Genomic DNA, 13,301 nt, shown 5'->3' with positions numbered 1-13,301 from the left:
TGGACCTTAGTTGTCAAAATTTATCCTATTAGCCGTAAGAAAAATTAAAAACTTGGGGCTAAAACAACATTTTGTGGTAAAAATGTAATTTATTCCATCTTCACCACTCAATGGTATAAAATTCTGTGAGGCACATGTGGTGGTAATATGATCACTGCACCCCTAGATGAATTCATTGGGAAATGTAGTTTGTAAAATGAGTTCACATATAGGGGATTTCTGTTTTGGCCCCTCAGGGGCCCTGCTAATGTGACATGGCACCCTCAATCCATTCCAGCAAAATCTGAACTCCAATGTGGCGCTTCTTCCCTTCTGAGCATTGCACTGTGCCTCAAAAGTAGTTTTCCCTCACATATGGGGTATTGGCGTACTCGGGAGTAATTGCACAACAAATTGCACGGTGCAATTTTTCCTGTTACCCTTGTTGAAATAAAAAACAATTGGGTCTTTAACATTTTTGTGGGGAATTTTTAATTTTTTATTTGTTTTATTTTCAAGGGTCAACATTATAAATTTGTGAAGCACCATCTGGTTCAGCGTGCTAGCCATACATCTAGATAAGTTCCCTGGGGAGTCTAGTTTCCAAAATGGTGTTACTTGTTCACGATTTTCACTGTTTAAGCACATTAGGCGCCTTCCAAACACAAGGTGTACACTAATTGTTCCAGCAAATTTTGCATTTATAATGTCAAGTGTCACTCCTTCACTTCTGAGCTCTGCCTTGTGCCCAAACAGTGGTTTTCTTCCACACATGGGTTATTGGCATCTTCAGGAAAAATTGCACAACAAATTTTTTGGGTCCATATTTTTCCTGTTACCCTTGCGAAAATACATAAAATTAGGTCTAAAGGAAAATTTTTGTGAATGAAAAGTAAATGTTTATTTTTTCCTTCTGCATTCCAAAAATTCCTGTAAAGCACGTCAAGGGTTAATAAAGTTCTTGAATGTGGTTTTCAGCACCCTCAAGGGTCCAGTTTTTAGAATGGTGTCACTTTTCAGTATTTTCTGTTAAGTCACGTCAAATGTAATGTGGTCCGTAAAAATAATAAAAAATTTGTAAATTTTGTTGTTAAAATGCGAAATCGCTGGTCAACATTCAGCCCTTAAAACTTCCTAGCTCCGTTGAAACGTTCTAGAGTTATTACCACATAAAGGGACAGTAGTCAGAATTGTAAAATTTGGTCTGGTCATTAGCGTGCAAACTACCTTGGGGGGGGGGTAAAGGGGTTAATCTTCTCTGCTGAGCATTGATTTTGACGTTAATGGGTTCCCAGCCTGTTTTGGAAACCTGAGAGATTGATTACCATATTAATAAAAATGATTATAGAAACCATTTTGCCAAAAATGAACCCGCTATCGGCAAAAATATATATTGTTCACCATTAAACCAGAAAGCAAAGGTTGGGTGCAAAGTCCACATTGCAGAAGACACAATTCTGAAGGGAGCATGTTCTATTTATATATCTAAATCGCGTGTATGTCAATTTGCAGTGAGCAATCCCTATTAGTAGCTGCAAGAGACCAGAATTTGACCATATTTAAAGGGGTTGTCTATAGATTACCCATTTTTATAAACTTTTTAGGTTCATTCAGATGTACGTGGTTTTTCACGTATGTAAAAAATTCCAAGTTTCATTAGAATCTTTGATCCGAGTTACATCCGTGTCTGGTCCATGTATCCATTTTTACAATCCCGTTCGTCTGTGAAAATCACAAATGATGAAATAAATTATAACGTTTCTGTTTATTACAATGTTACTTACGGATCGCACATTGATGACATCTGTGTGCTGTACGTGAATTTCACGGACCAGTAGACTTGTCTGGTTAATTTTTGTTCCTTGACTCCAACAAAAAATGAACATGTCTCCGTGATATTTTTTCGGAGACACGGTCTGCAAAGAAAACCTGACGTGAATGGCACCATAGACTATAGAGGGAACCTGTTCTAGAATAATAACAGAACATGTTGCGGGCTCACTAATGTCTGAATAAGGCCTTAGGGAATGCTGATTTAATAGACTTGAAGTCCTTGATCCAGCATATTTTGGGGGCTATACTTGCTTGAATGTGATTAATTTTGCTGATAAGTGAACTAGAGAGTGGTGGTTATGGTTACCCATGTATTGGTGGTCTGCAAGAAATAAGTCCTTGTTAATGTATTCATATGGACTTTATATTTAAAAATGGTACGTTGTCTTTTTTATTGTATAGTTATCTCTAAATGTGAGCTTACAGTGTGGTGTCATTTTGTTTTAGGTCACTGCCGGGGCTCCTCTAGCAAAGGAATACACAGAGGAGGTGATGTATATTTTTATTACATTGTGAAAAGTCTATTATCCTATCGAGGCCTGTGCCTTCTGACAGGTCTTAAAAGACAATCCAAGTATTTATTTTAATAGGATTATATTGAGGGATTGCAATTTAATTTGCTTTACTGTAAAGTACATGGAAAAGTATAATTTGCCATGGTCAAGTGGCCACGTTCTCAGGAATTATTGTGCTTGGAAACTAGTAGCATATCTGTAGTCTGGAGAAATGGTTGATTTTGAGCAGTTAGTGTCAAAGATCTTTCATTCAGAGAGTTGTGCGTATTGCCACAAATTGGGCCTGCACACCTATCGTATTAAATTACTGTGCAGGTGCACAAGTAACACTGTGGCCAATGCACAAACATATATACACTGTGCGTCATCCCACAACCATTAATGAATACGTGAATTCCACTATTCCCAGTACTCCTCATTTTTTGTGTATAGCAATAGTGGCATTCATGTGTGCATTAATCGCGGTAGGTTGACGCACAGTGTATGAATGTGGCCAGTCCTTCTAAGATGCTGACACTTTCTATAAAGGTATGAGGTTATAAGGCTTAAGGGTGAGTTCTGTAAGCAGGGGTTGTCCAGTAGTAGAAAATCCATTTTAATCACTTCAGGGTCCCATAGAAAATAAAAACAATACTCCTCTACCGCAGCAGCACTTTTCCAGCCGTGAAATTACGGCTATTCCTGGTGTGACTTGTGTGACAACTAATCAGTCAGCCTGAAGAAATGGTGAAGGCTGTAGCCGACCAGCAGCCATTCAGCGGCCGCTGATTGGCTGCAGTGATCATGTGTCACAACAATGAACTGCTGCTGGTTGGCTGCAGCTCCTCAATATTCTGTCAGAATGGACATCCATCTACTCTGACAAAATAGTTATAGCTGTAGCTGACCAGTAGCCGCTGATTGCCTTTGTTAATGAAGTGATACAACAATGTCTCGGTACCAACCAGGAATGGCTCCCTTGGCTTTTTACCTATTTTATTACATTACAACCTGTTTAAATGTTCGTAATCTGTTTTGTGTGTGATGCATCAGCACTAAATAGTCTTAAGAAGAATATAGGCATGAATTTAATTTATGCGATCAAATGACTAAAAATTATCATGTGCATATGGACTCGCCCCTTTTTATATGACGCCCTTAAAAATTTCTGGTGCAAGCATAAGTCACGCTTTATGACTGGAAGTCCACCTGTGTGCAATCCAAGTGTCACCCAGTCTGTCAGTATATACACGCCTTTTATGAAAGGCCATACAGGCTGCAATACCATTAAGCTGCAGATGCCACTAACCAAGCAACACCATGGAGACCAAGGAGATCTCTAAACAAGTCAGGGACAAAGTTGTTGAGAAATGCAAGTCAGTTGGGTTATTCAAAAAATATCCCAATCTCTGATGATTCCCCAGAGCACCATCAAATCCATCATCATTAAATGAAAAGAATATGGTACCCACAACAAACATGTCAAGAGAGGGACGCCCACCAAAACTTGCAGCCCAGGCAAGGAAGGAATTAACCAGAGAGACCGCACACAGACCAAAAGTAATCCTGAAGAAGCTGCATAGTTCCCAAGCAGAGACTGGAATATCTGTCCATATGACCATAATAAGCCATACACTCCATAGAATTGGCCTTTATGGAAGACTGGTGGTCAGACTAAAAGCTTTTACTTGCACAAAAAAATTCTAAGGCTCGTTTTGAGTTTGGCAGAAGACGTGGTAGACTCCCCAAATGTATAGAGGAGGGTGCTATGGTCAGATAAGATGAAAGTTTAAGTTTTTGCGCAAAGGGCAAAACATTATCTGACGCCAAATCTACACAGCTCATCACCCCAAGAACACCATCACCACAGTGAAACATGGTGATGGCAGCATCATGCTGAGGGGATGATTTTCAGCAGCAGTGACCGAGAAAATGTCAGACTTGAAGAATGCTGTTCACTTGAAGGAGCTGGAGCAGTTTTGCATTGAGGAATGAGCAAAAATCCCAGTTTCAAGATGTGTAAAGCTCATAGAGACTTATCCAAAGCCACTTGCAGCTGTAGTTGCCACAAAAGGAGGCTCTACAAAGTACTGACTTTAGGCGGGTGAATATGCACACTGAAGTTTTAATTTATGTTGTCCTATATTGTTTGCTTCAGAATAAAAAGAAAACCAAATGTTCACAGTTAAGGCTACGTTCAGACTAGCGTTGCGCGCCGCTGCGTCGGCGACGCAACGCACGACGCACACAAAAACGCGGCAAAACGCACGCAAAAACGCTGCGTTTTGCGACGCGTGCGTCGTTTTTTGCCGAAAATCGGATGCAAGAAAAATGCAACTTGCTGCGTTTTCTTGGTCCGACGCTAGCGGCAAAAAAAACGCAAGTGTTGCAAAACGCAACACACAAAAACGCATGCGTCCCCCATGTTAAACATAGGGGCGCATGACGCGTGCGTCGCCGCTGCGTCGCCCGACGCTAAGGCGACGCACACTAGCAGAACGCTAGTGTGAACGTAGCCTTATAGGCATTTTATTTACATGAACTGATGCAAACCCTTGGAAAAAAAAAACACCGTGAAATTCCAGGTTGTGAGGTAGCAAAACCTCTGTATTCCCAGCAGCAGCTCACACTTGTATTAAAGTGAGCCTGTCACCAGAAATAACGCAATTAACCTGCAGATATGGGCATAATCTGCAGGTTAATAGCATTACTAACCTGCCCGGACCCTGCATGTAGTTGAATGCAGTGGGGTGAAAATGAACTTTATTCTCCCAGCCAGCATTCGGTTTCAGTCATGGAGACTGTCAGCCGCTGGTTGTCACCATTCTGAGCGTACAGAGCAGCCGCTGTAACTGCGCCCCCGGCCCTGACTGACCCTGGCTCTGCATTGGGGCTCAGTTGTCAGTCAGTTACAGTGGCCGCTCTGCTTACTTAGAGGGGTGAGTGAACCAGCTGAACCTCCACCTTCATGACTGAAACCAAATTCTGGCTGGGAGCTGCATTCAGCTATGTGCAGACGCTGGACAGCATAATAACGGTATTAACCGCATGTCTGCAGGTTAATGGCGTTACTTCTGGTGACCGGTTCCCTTTAAACGTGTTCACCAAACAAACACCTCTGTTTGGCCCCAGCACAGCACTTTGCAGAGCACACTGACCAGCAGCTCTGCCCTCCTGCAGTCTCCATACTGCTCAGCTAAACCAGCTGCTGTTACTAGGCCTTAGACTACGGACTACATCATAGATTCCACTTTTCCCAGCCAGATTCTTTTGGTTACTCAAACAACCCAGACCCAAAATCCAGTCACATTAAACCCTCTCCCTAACCCAGTGTTACTGGTTCAGCTTACTTTACCGACACATAGTATCTATCATCCAGGACCTCACCTCCTGCTTTCCTACACTCCAGTGTCTTTATTGCATGTACATATTCCCGCTTAATTGTAAAGTGATGCAAAATTTGTTGGCGCTGTATAAATATAATAATTAGACAGTGACACAGTCTTAGAACAATAACTAGCAAAAATCGTCAAAGTACAAGATTAAATACACACTACCACTACAATAGAGGGTAGGAAAAACGAAAAAAAAGCCAAAATAAAATATAATGAGTTTTAGTAAATATATTATTAAAAAAGTATAATAAAAATACCAAAGCAAGCTACTAGAGCCACACAAAAGAAGAACACACTGGAGAGGAAGCCTATGGACAGTGCCCAACATATATTAATGTCACAATGATGATTAAAAGTTTTGTCCAAAATCCGTAAGAGCACATCATAAATATAAATATTTGATAATAATGACAACCTCTATGCAAGAAATATAACAAATGAGAATAGTAAAAAATGCTAACAAAAAGTGCCTAGTGCAAGCAGAGAGATACATGTATGTACAAATAAAGTGCTCCAAATGAGTAGAAAACACAATTAAATTACTCCAAGAGTTACTGAGGGTCATAAGTGTACAAAAAATATATCTAGCCTGACACAGCAGATCTATGAACATACAAAAATTGTACCATATAGCACCCTCCTGAATAAAAAGTGCTTGGTGTGCTGTGCAACTCATATACCAACAAAATCATGAACTATAGCCACTTTTAATATAAAGTGCTTGATGTGCTGTGCAAAGAGATATAAGGTACATGGGTGTCTATATGAAAAGTATGTGTGAGCCTGCAGTCTGCAAAAAATACCGGTCTGAGTTTAAGCACAAGGGCATATATCAAAGACTGCAGGCATAATCATTACATACAAAATAAAGGGCAAAACGTAATCATACCTAAATGTGAATATGGCAGGTCTCCAAAACACATGTGTGTCCTCACCCCGACAGCGCCGTTTCGCTAAATGCTTCCTCTGGGGGGGCGTAGCTTTACATGGCACAAAAGAGTGTATAAATACCGGAGGTTGAAAGTGAAACTAACGGTTTCATTGGTGGGTGAAGTGGGCGCTTCCACACTAGTAATTGTCCAGCCGAGCGGTGAAAAAATGACTTCCGGACTCCGCGCTGGAACGCAGGCTGAGACGCATGGAGAACCATGTGCGCAGGACCGGAAGTCACGGCTGACTCATAGAGTGGAAGCGCGCCGCCCTTCAATGAAGAAAAACGGAACAGAGCAAAGGAATAAAAAGAGAAAAAAAAAGACTTATATGTAGTAAGATGACGTGACCTATTTGAACCAAATAAATGTGTGAGGGACGTGTAAGGGTAAAATAATAATAAAAATAAGTATAGAAGGCCTATATTAATATGAATATATAATAAAAAATAAATAAAGAAGGGGACAAATAAATAAAAATAAAATAAATGACGCACAAAATCATGTATAAATAGTGAAATAAAGAAATGAAAAGTAAATGAAAAATAAATAATCATGTGAGTGACCTCTTAAAATATATTTATGTGAAAACACCCAAATGAATTATCAACATAGAACTAATTATGCGATGTACCCATTCATATATATACACAATTTAGTAACCCTAAATATCAAAATACATGCATATATACTGCATAACAACAAATTCATAATAAATAAATATATTATACAACATTAAATAACAAAGATAATAAAGTGTACAAATATGTGAAATAATAAAATGTAAAAAAATGAAAAAATAAATAAAATAAAATAAATAAATAATAAAATATAATAACTAAATAATAATAATTATAATAACAATATCATCTGTGATAATATCTTCAAGGTGTAATGATGTTCCGTTATCTTCAAAGGATGCATGAAGAAAGTATGCAAACTGTATAAATGAGAAGAACCTCCAATATAAACACTAAAAATTAAAATAGAAAATGTGAGACAACACAGAAAATTAGTTAAAACCACGTAAAAACATATAAAAACAGGATATTAATTAGTAATTTAATAATTTAATAGGAATGTGATATCATGTGACATCATCCAAAAAAAGGGACCTAGAGCATACAAAACAGGAAAGAACCTTTAAAATATTTTTTTATTTATTTTATTTTATTATTATTTATTTTTGATTTATATTCTTAAAGAAAAGGGCTAAATCCCAAACTCTCATTAAGGCCTTGGGGAGCCATAGTACCTAATCTATAAATCCAACGGCTCTCTAGTTGAGCCAAGGATTTGCCTAAATCTCCACCCCTTATCCCCAAGAGAATCTGATCAATAGCCTTGATCTTAAGACCTCTGGGATTGCTGTTATGGAAGGCTTTGAAATGCCTTGGTAGCGTTTTTAATGTGGAAATATCCTCAATGGTGCCCGATTTTTCAATATCTCCCGGGTGCGAATTTTGAGTTCCCTTGTGTGGTAAGGCCTATATAGGCCTTACCACAGGGACACTCGGCATGATAAATCACGCCTTTAGATGCACAATTGAGAGTTGTGCCATATTCACATTTAGGTATGATTATGTTTTGCCCTTTATTTTGTATGTATGCGTTCCAGCGCAGAGTCCGGAAGTCATTTTTTCACCGCTCGGCTGGACAATTACTAGTGTGGAAGCGCCCACTTCACCCACCAATGAAACCGTTAGTTTCACTTTTAACCTCCGGTATTTATACACTCTTTTGTGCCATGTAAAGCTACGCCCCCATAGAGGAAGCATTCAGCGAAACGGCGCTGTCGGGGTGAGGACACACATGTGTTTTGGAGACCTGCCATATTCACATTTAGGTATGATTACGTTTTGCCCTTTATTTTGTATGTAATGATTATGCCTGCAGTCTTTGATATATGCCCTTGTGCTTAAACTCAGACCGGTATTTTTTGCAGACTGCAGGCTCACACATACTTTTCATATAGACACCCATGTACCTTATATCTCTTTGCACAGCACATCAAGCACTTTATATTAAAAGTGGCTATAGTTCATGATTTTGTTGGTATATGAGTTGCACAGCACACCAAGCACTTTTTATTCAGGAGGGCGCTATATGGTACAATTTTTGTATGTTCATAGATCTGCTGTGTCAGGCTAGATATATTTTTTGTACACTTATGACCCTCAGTAACTCTTGGAGTAATTTAATTGTGTTTTCTACTCATTTGGAGCACTTTATTTGTACATACATGTATCTCTCTGCTTGCACCTTGCACTAGGCACTTTTTGTTAGCATTCGCTAGCTATTGCCATTTGTAGCATTTTTTTTGCACAGAGGTTATATTGTCATATCATTATCATCTGACATTAGTATTTATTTATGGATTTTTCTGTTTACATCTTGCACTAGGCACTTTTTTGTTAGCATTTTTTACTATTGTCATTTGTTATACGAGGGGCGATCCAAAAGTAATGATAATCAATACTAAACACAATGAATATAGTCAAAAAACAAATTTATTTTTCTACATAGTCTCCTAACAAGTCTATACATTTAGTCCATCTCTTTTCTAAACTTAGAATTCCCTTCGAAAAAAAATTCTTGATCTTGACCCTCAAAAAAATCCCCAACAGCGGTTATCACGTCGCTATTGTCGTCAAATTTCTTGCCCCGGAGGTGTTCCTTGAGCCGTGGAAAGAGAAAGAAGTCACTGGGGGCTAGATCTGGTGAATAGGGGGGGTGTTCCACCAGTTCAAAGCCCGCTTCTTGAATGGTAGCCATGGCAACAGCAGCTTTGTGAGCCGGCGCGTTATCTTGGTGAAACAGCACTCCAGCCCGCAGTTTGCCTTGTCTAGTGTCCCGCTGTGGCGGCATGATCGCATGGTGTAACATATATCGTATACGATGTGCGCATAGTAACCAACGGCTTCTACATCGCACATACGTCATGAAATTATCGCTCCAGCGTCGTACATTGCAAAGTGTGACAGCAGTCTACGACGCTGGAGCGATATGGATACGATGCTGGAGCGTCACGGATCGTACCGTTGTAGCGATCAAAATTGCACTGTGTGACGGTACCCTTAGCCTCCCGCAATCTTCTTATTTGTTCTGCGTAGTAGGAGCCCGTAATAGTGGCTCCCTTCTCCAAATAGTCCACCATAATAATTCCTTCAGCGTCCCAAAAAACGGACGCCATAACCTTCCCTGCTGAGCTTGACACTTTGAATTTCTTCGGCGTCGGTTCGTCGGCTCGTTTCCATGTCATCGTTTGTTGTTTAGTTTCGGGATCAAAGGGGTGGATCCAGGTCTCGTCCATGGTCAAAAAACGTGACAAAAATTTTCCTTGTCTGCTTGGAACTTTTCGAGATTTGCTATTGAAATGTCAACTCGTTTCTTCTTTTGTTCGTCGGTTAACATTTTTGGCACCCAACGCGCGGAGACCTTTCTCATATGCAATTCTTTTGCAAGGATTCTTTGAATACTGCCACATGAGATCCCTGGGACCTCAGCTACATGCCTGATGGTCACTCTTCGATCTGCCAATACAACGTCTTCAACTTTTTTCACGTTTTCTTCATTGAGGGACGTGGATGGGCGTCCTTGACGATGTTCATCTTCCGTCGATGTTCTTCCCAGCTTAAATTCCTTGGCCCAGCGTGCAACTGTGGAATATGGAGGAGAAGAGTCCCCCAATGTTTCCACCAAGTTGCTGTGTATGTCTTTGGTATTCATTTTTTTCAAGCAGAGGTATTTGATGACAGCTCTGAGCTCGTTTTTTTCCATTTTGATGTTCACTCCTCGACAGTTCATATTCAAATGAATGTAGCTCCCGGGAATCGTGGTCTATTTAAGTAATTTTTTTTCCTGGACTAGTGGGTACCTAAGAGAGAAGAAAACATTTTATTTTAATTTCTGAGTGCAATAGAAATAACCGATTATCATTACTTTTGGATCACCCCTCGTATTTCTTGCATAGAGGTTGTCATTATTATCAAATATTTATATTTATGATGTGCTCTTACGGATTTTGGACAAAACTTTTAATCATCATTGTGACATTAATATATGTTGGGCACTGTCCATAGGTTTCCTCTCCAGTGTGTTCTTCTTTTGTGTGGCTCTAGTAGCTTGCTTTGGTATTTTTATTATACTTTTTTAATAATATATTTAATAAAATTCATTATATTTTATTTTGGCTGTATAAATATGTATTATTCTTTTCTATGGGGCACTGAAGTGATTAAGTTTGGGTTTTCCAAATGTCGACATCCCTTTTTAACATATCCTGTAAATCTATATGTATTAAGGATTTAGTTGGACTTGAGATTTTTTTCTATCGCATCCTGTAAGTATTGAGATGTTAAACTACTGCTCATAATTTGTTGAAAACAGTGAAGTATACATCCGTACAATATGAGCACTTCTGACCATGTCCTTACTTTGCCTTCCTGGAAATCCTCTGTAGTTGGAGCTGTGACTTGGAACAAGTCATCACACCATTACTTGCTTGGTATAATATTGCACTGGCGTAATAACATCAATGCGGTATGTGGCAACAGATTGATAGCAGGTCTCATGCAGCATGCTTGAGAGCCTCAGCCTAGCCATATGTTCAGGCATTAGCTACGTTGAACACAAGTAATTAATAATTCATATTTGGCATAGAAACAATGACTTTTTTTGTTATCCAGAACAGGCACATGATCTGTGTATATAGAGAAAATTAATCTTTATCTTCTTACAGAATCTCCAGCTGGTTCAGGATGGCTGCTGCAATTTACAGAAGCAGATCCAGATTGCTCAGCACTTTGGTGTTCCAGTTGTGGTCGCACTAAATACTTTCAAGTAAGTTCTACAATCTGAAATGTTGCATTATTATTAGTGATGAGCGAATGTGCTCGGATAAGGTGTTATCTGAGCATGCTCTGGTGCTAAGAGTGTCTTCAGCATGCTCAAATATTATGTTGGAGTCCCATCACCTGCATGTCTTGTGGCTGTTCGACAGCTGCAACATACTGTATGTAAGGATTGTCTAACACACAGGCAATCCCTGCAAGTGTTGCTGCTGTCAAACACCCGCAAGACATGTAGGTGTGGGCACTCGAACATATTATTCAAGCATGCTGAAGACACTCTGTTAGCACCCGAGCATGCTCCGAGCACATTCACTCATCACTAATTATTAAATATTGGTTAAAAAGAAGTTGCATCCAAGGTTAAAGCAGTGTACCACACATGTACCTGTACAATGACTCCCTGCAGATGCTGAATATAAATTAATTCTAGAAAGTAGGGCAACGTTTCCGAGCCTGCAACTCCACCCTTAGGCTATGTTTCCACGGTCCGGAATGGCAGCACCCCGCCCAAAGCGCTGCCGGGCTTTTGGACGCGAGGTGATTCCACATGTGTTTATTGAACCATTCGGAATCACCGCATCCTATACATAGGACTGTGCTATTTATCTTGTGGAGACAGAGCATCTCTGCAAGATAGATAGACATGTTGCGGTCTATAAAGACACGCCGCATGTGCGTATACGCCGATCTGCCACCTGTGTCTTTGTGCGCATAGTGGAAGTGGGATTCCATAAAATTCCCTCCACTATGCTGTAACATCTGTCTGCTGCGGATTGGAGGCTGTGGCTGCACGCAGCGTCCAGTCCGCGGCAAATACGCCACATGGAAACATACCCTGACTCCTAAGCGTTCTGCTCTGCTGGCAATATATCCGACTACCATATTACAGGATTTGGCAGCTGTACTGAGAATTAAACAATAAATCTTCATCTTGCAAATCTCTAGTGCAAGTTTGAGATTTACAAGAAGTTATTGTGACAGTCGAAGCATGCATAAGTCTGTGCAGCTCATATATGTTAGAGGGAACCTGTCACTAGATTAGTGAATTTAAGACGGCATTGTCTCCAAGAAAGATTCAACTTGGGTAGAGTCCTTTCAAAGTTAGATCGTGCGCCCTGAGTTATTGGAGAAACTTCATATACTATACAGGACTTTCTTTAGCTACAGCCATCTTTGGGTTCGTTACATGATTGACTAGGGTTAAAGAATACAATTCTGAGTTTACTCATCAGAATAAAAAATAAATGTTTAAATAGACTAAATCAACCTTGGGCAATTGTTTTCCCTAAGGGCCACATGACAAACTGTGACTGTGGAGGGCAGAATCAATAGGCTGAAATTAATTCTGTTCAATATTAACTACAGTTAATATTAAGTGATATTTTATATTCAGATTGCGCAGAATTAAATTTGCTGACACCCCCTTATATATGTATATACAGTATGAGCCCTCGCATACCCCCCTATATACAGGCACACATCTCACACACATTCGCACATAGAAAAAAAACCAGCAGCATATTTATAAGATTATAACAGCACAGGAACATTTATTTTTAAACACATCCAATCATGGAAATTATTATTAAGATCTATTGATTAAAATGGATTTTGTTCCTGGGAAAGCCCCTTTAAGTTTACAGTAGTGCACATGGCACTTTTTATATACATTTATTAGCAAGTATAACTACAATTCCAAAAATATTCTGACTCTGCACAAAATGTTACGAAAACAAAAATGCAGTGATTTGGACATCTTATCCTGTTTTTTATTTTACAGAACATAGACCCAGATTAGAAGTTGGAAAAAAAAAGCTC

General features: G+C 39.5%; 1 protein-coding gene across 1 annotated transcript in view; it reads left to right on the top strand.

Moving 5' to 3' along the window:
- The window catches only part of MTHFD1L (methylenetetrahydrofolate dehydrogenase (NADP+ dependent) 1 like), a 336,729-nt gene that overhangs the window by 213,329 nt on the left and 110,099 nt on the right, over nt 1-13,301 (top strand). Inside the window, exons 22-23 of the mRNA XM_069769141.1 lie at nt 2,260-2,301; nt 11,372-11,472. Of these exons, the coding sequence (XP_069625242.1) occupies nt 2,260-2,301; nt 11,372-11,472 (143 nt within the window). The remainder of the gene's footprint in view (nt 1-2,259; nt 2,302-11,371; nt 11,473-13,301) is intronic.

The sequence above is a fragment of the Ranitomeya imitator genome, chromosome 5 (assembly GCF_032444005.1).
Source record: "Ranitomeya imitator isolate aRanImi1 chromosome 5, aRanImi1.pri, whole genome shotgun sequence".
Taxonomy (NCBI): Eukaryota; Metazoa; Chordata; class Amphibia; order Anura; family Dendrobatidae; genus Ranitomeya; species Ranitomeya imitator.
This window is presented reverse-complemented; position numbering and strand designations above follow the sequence as displayed.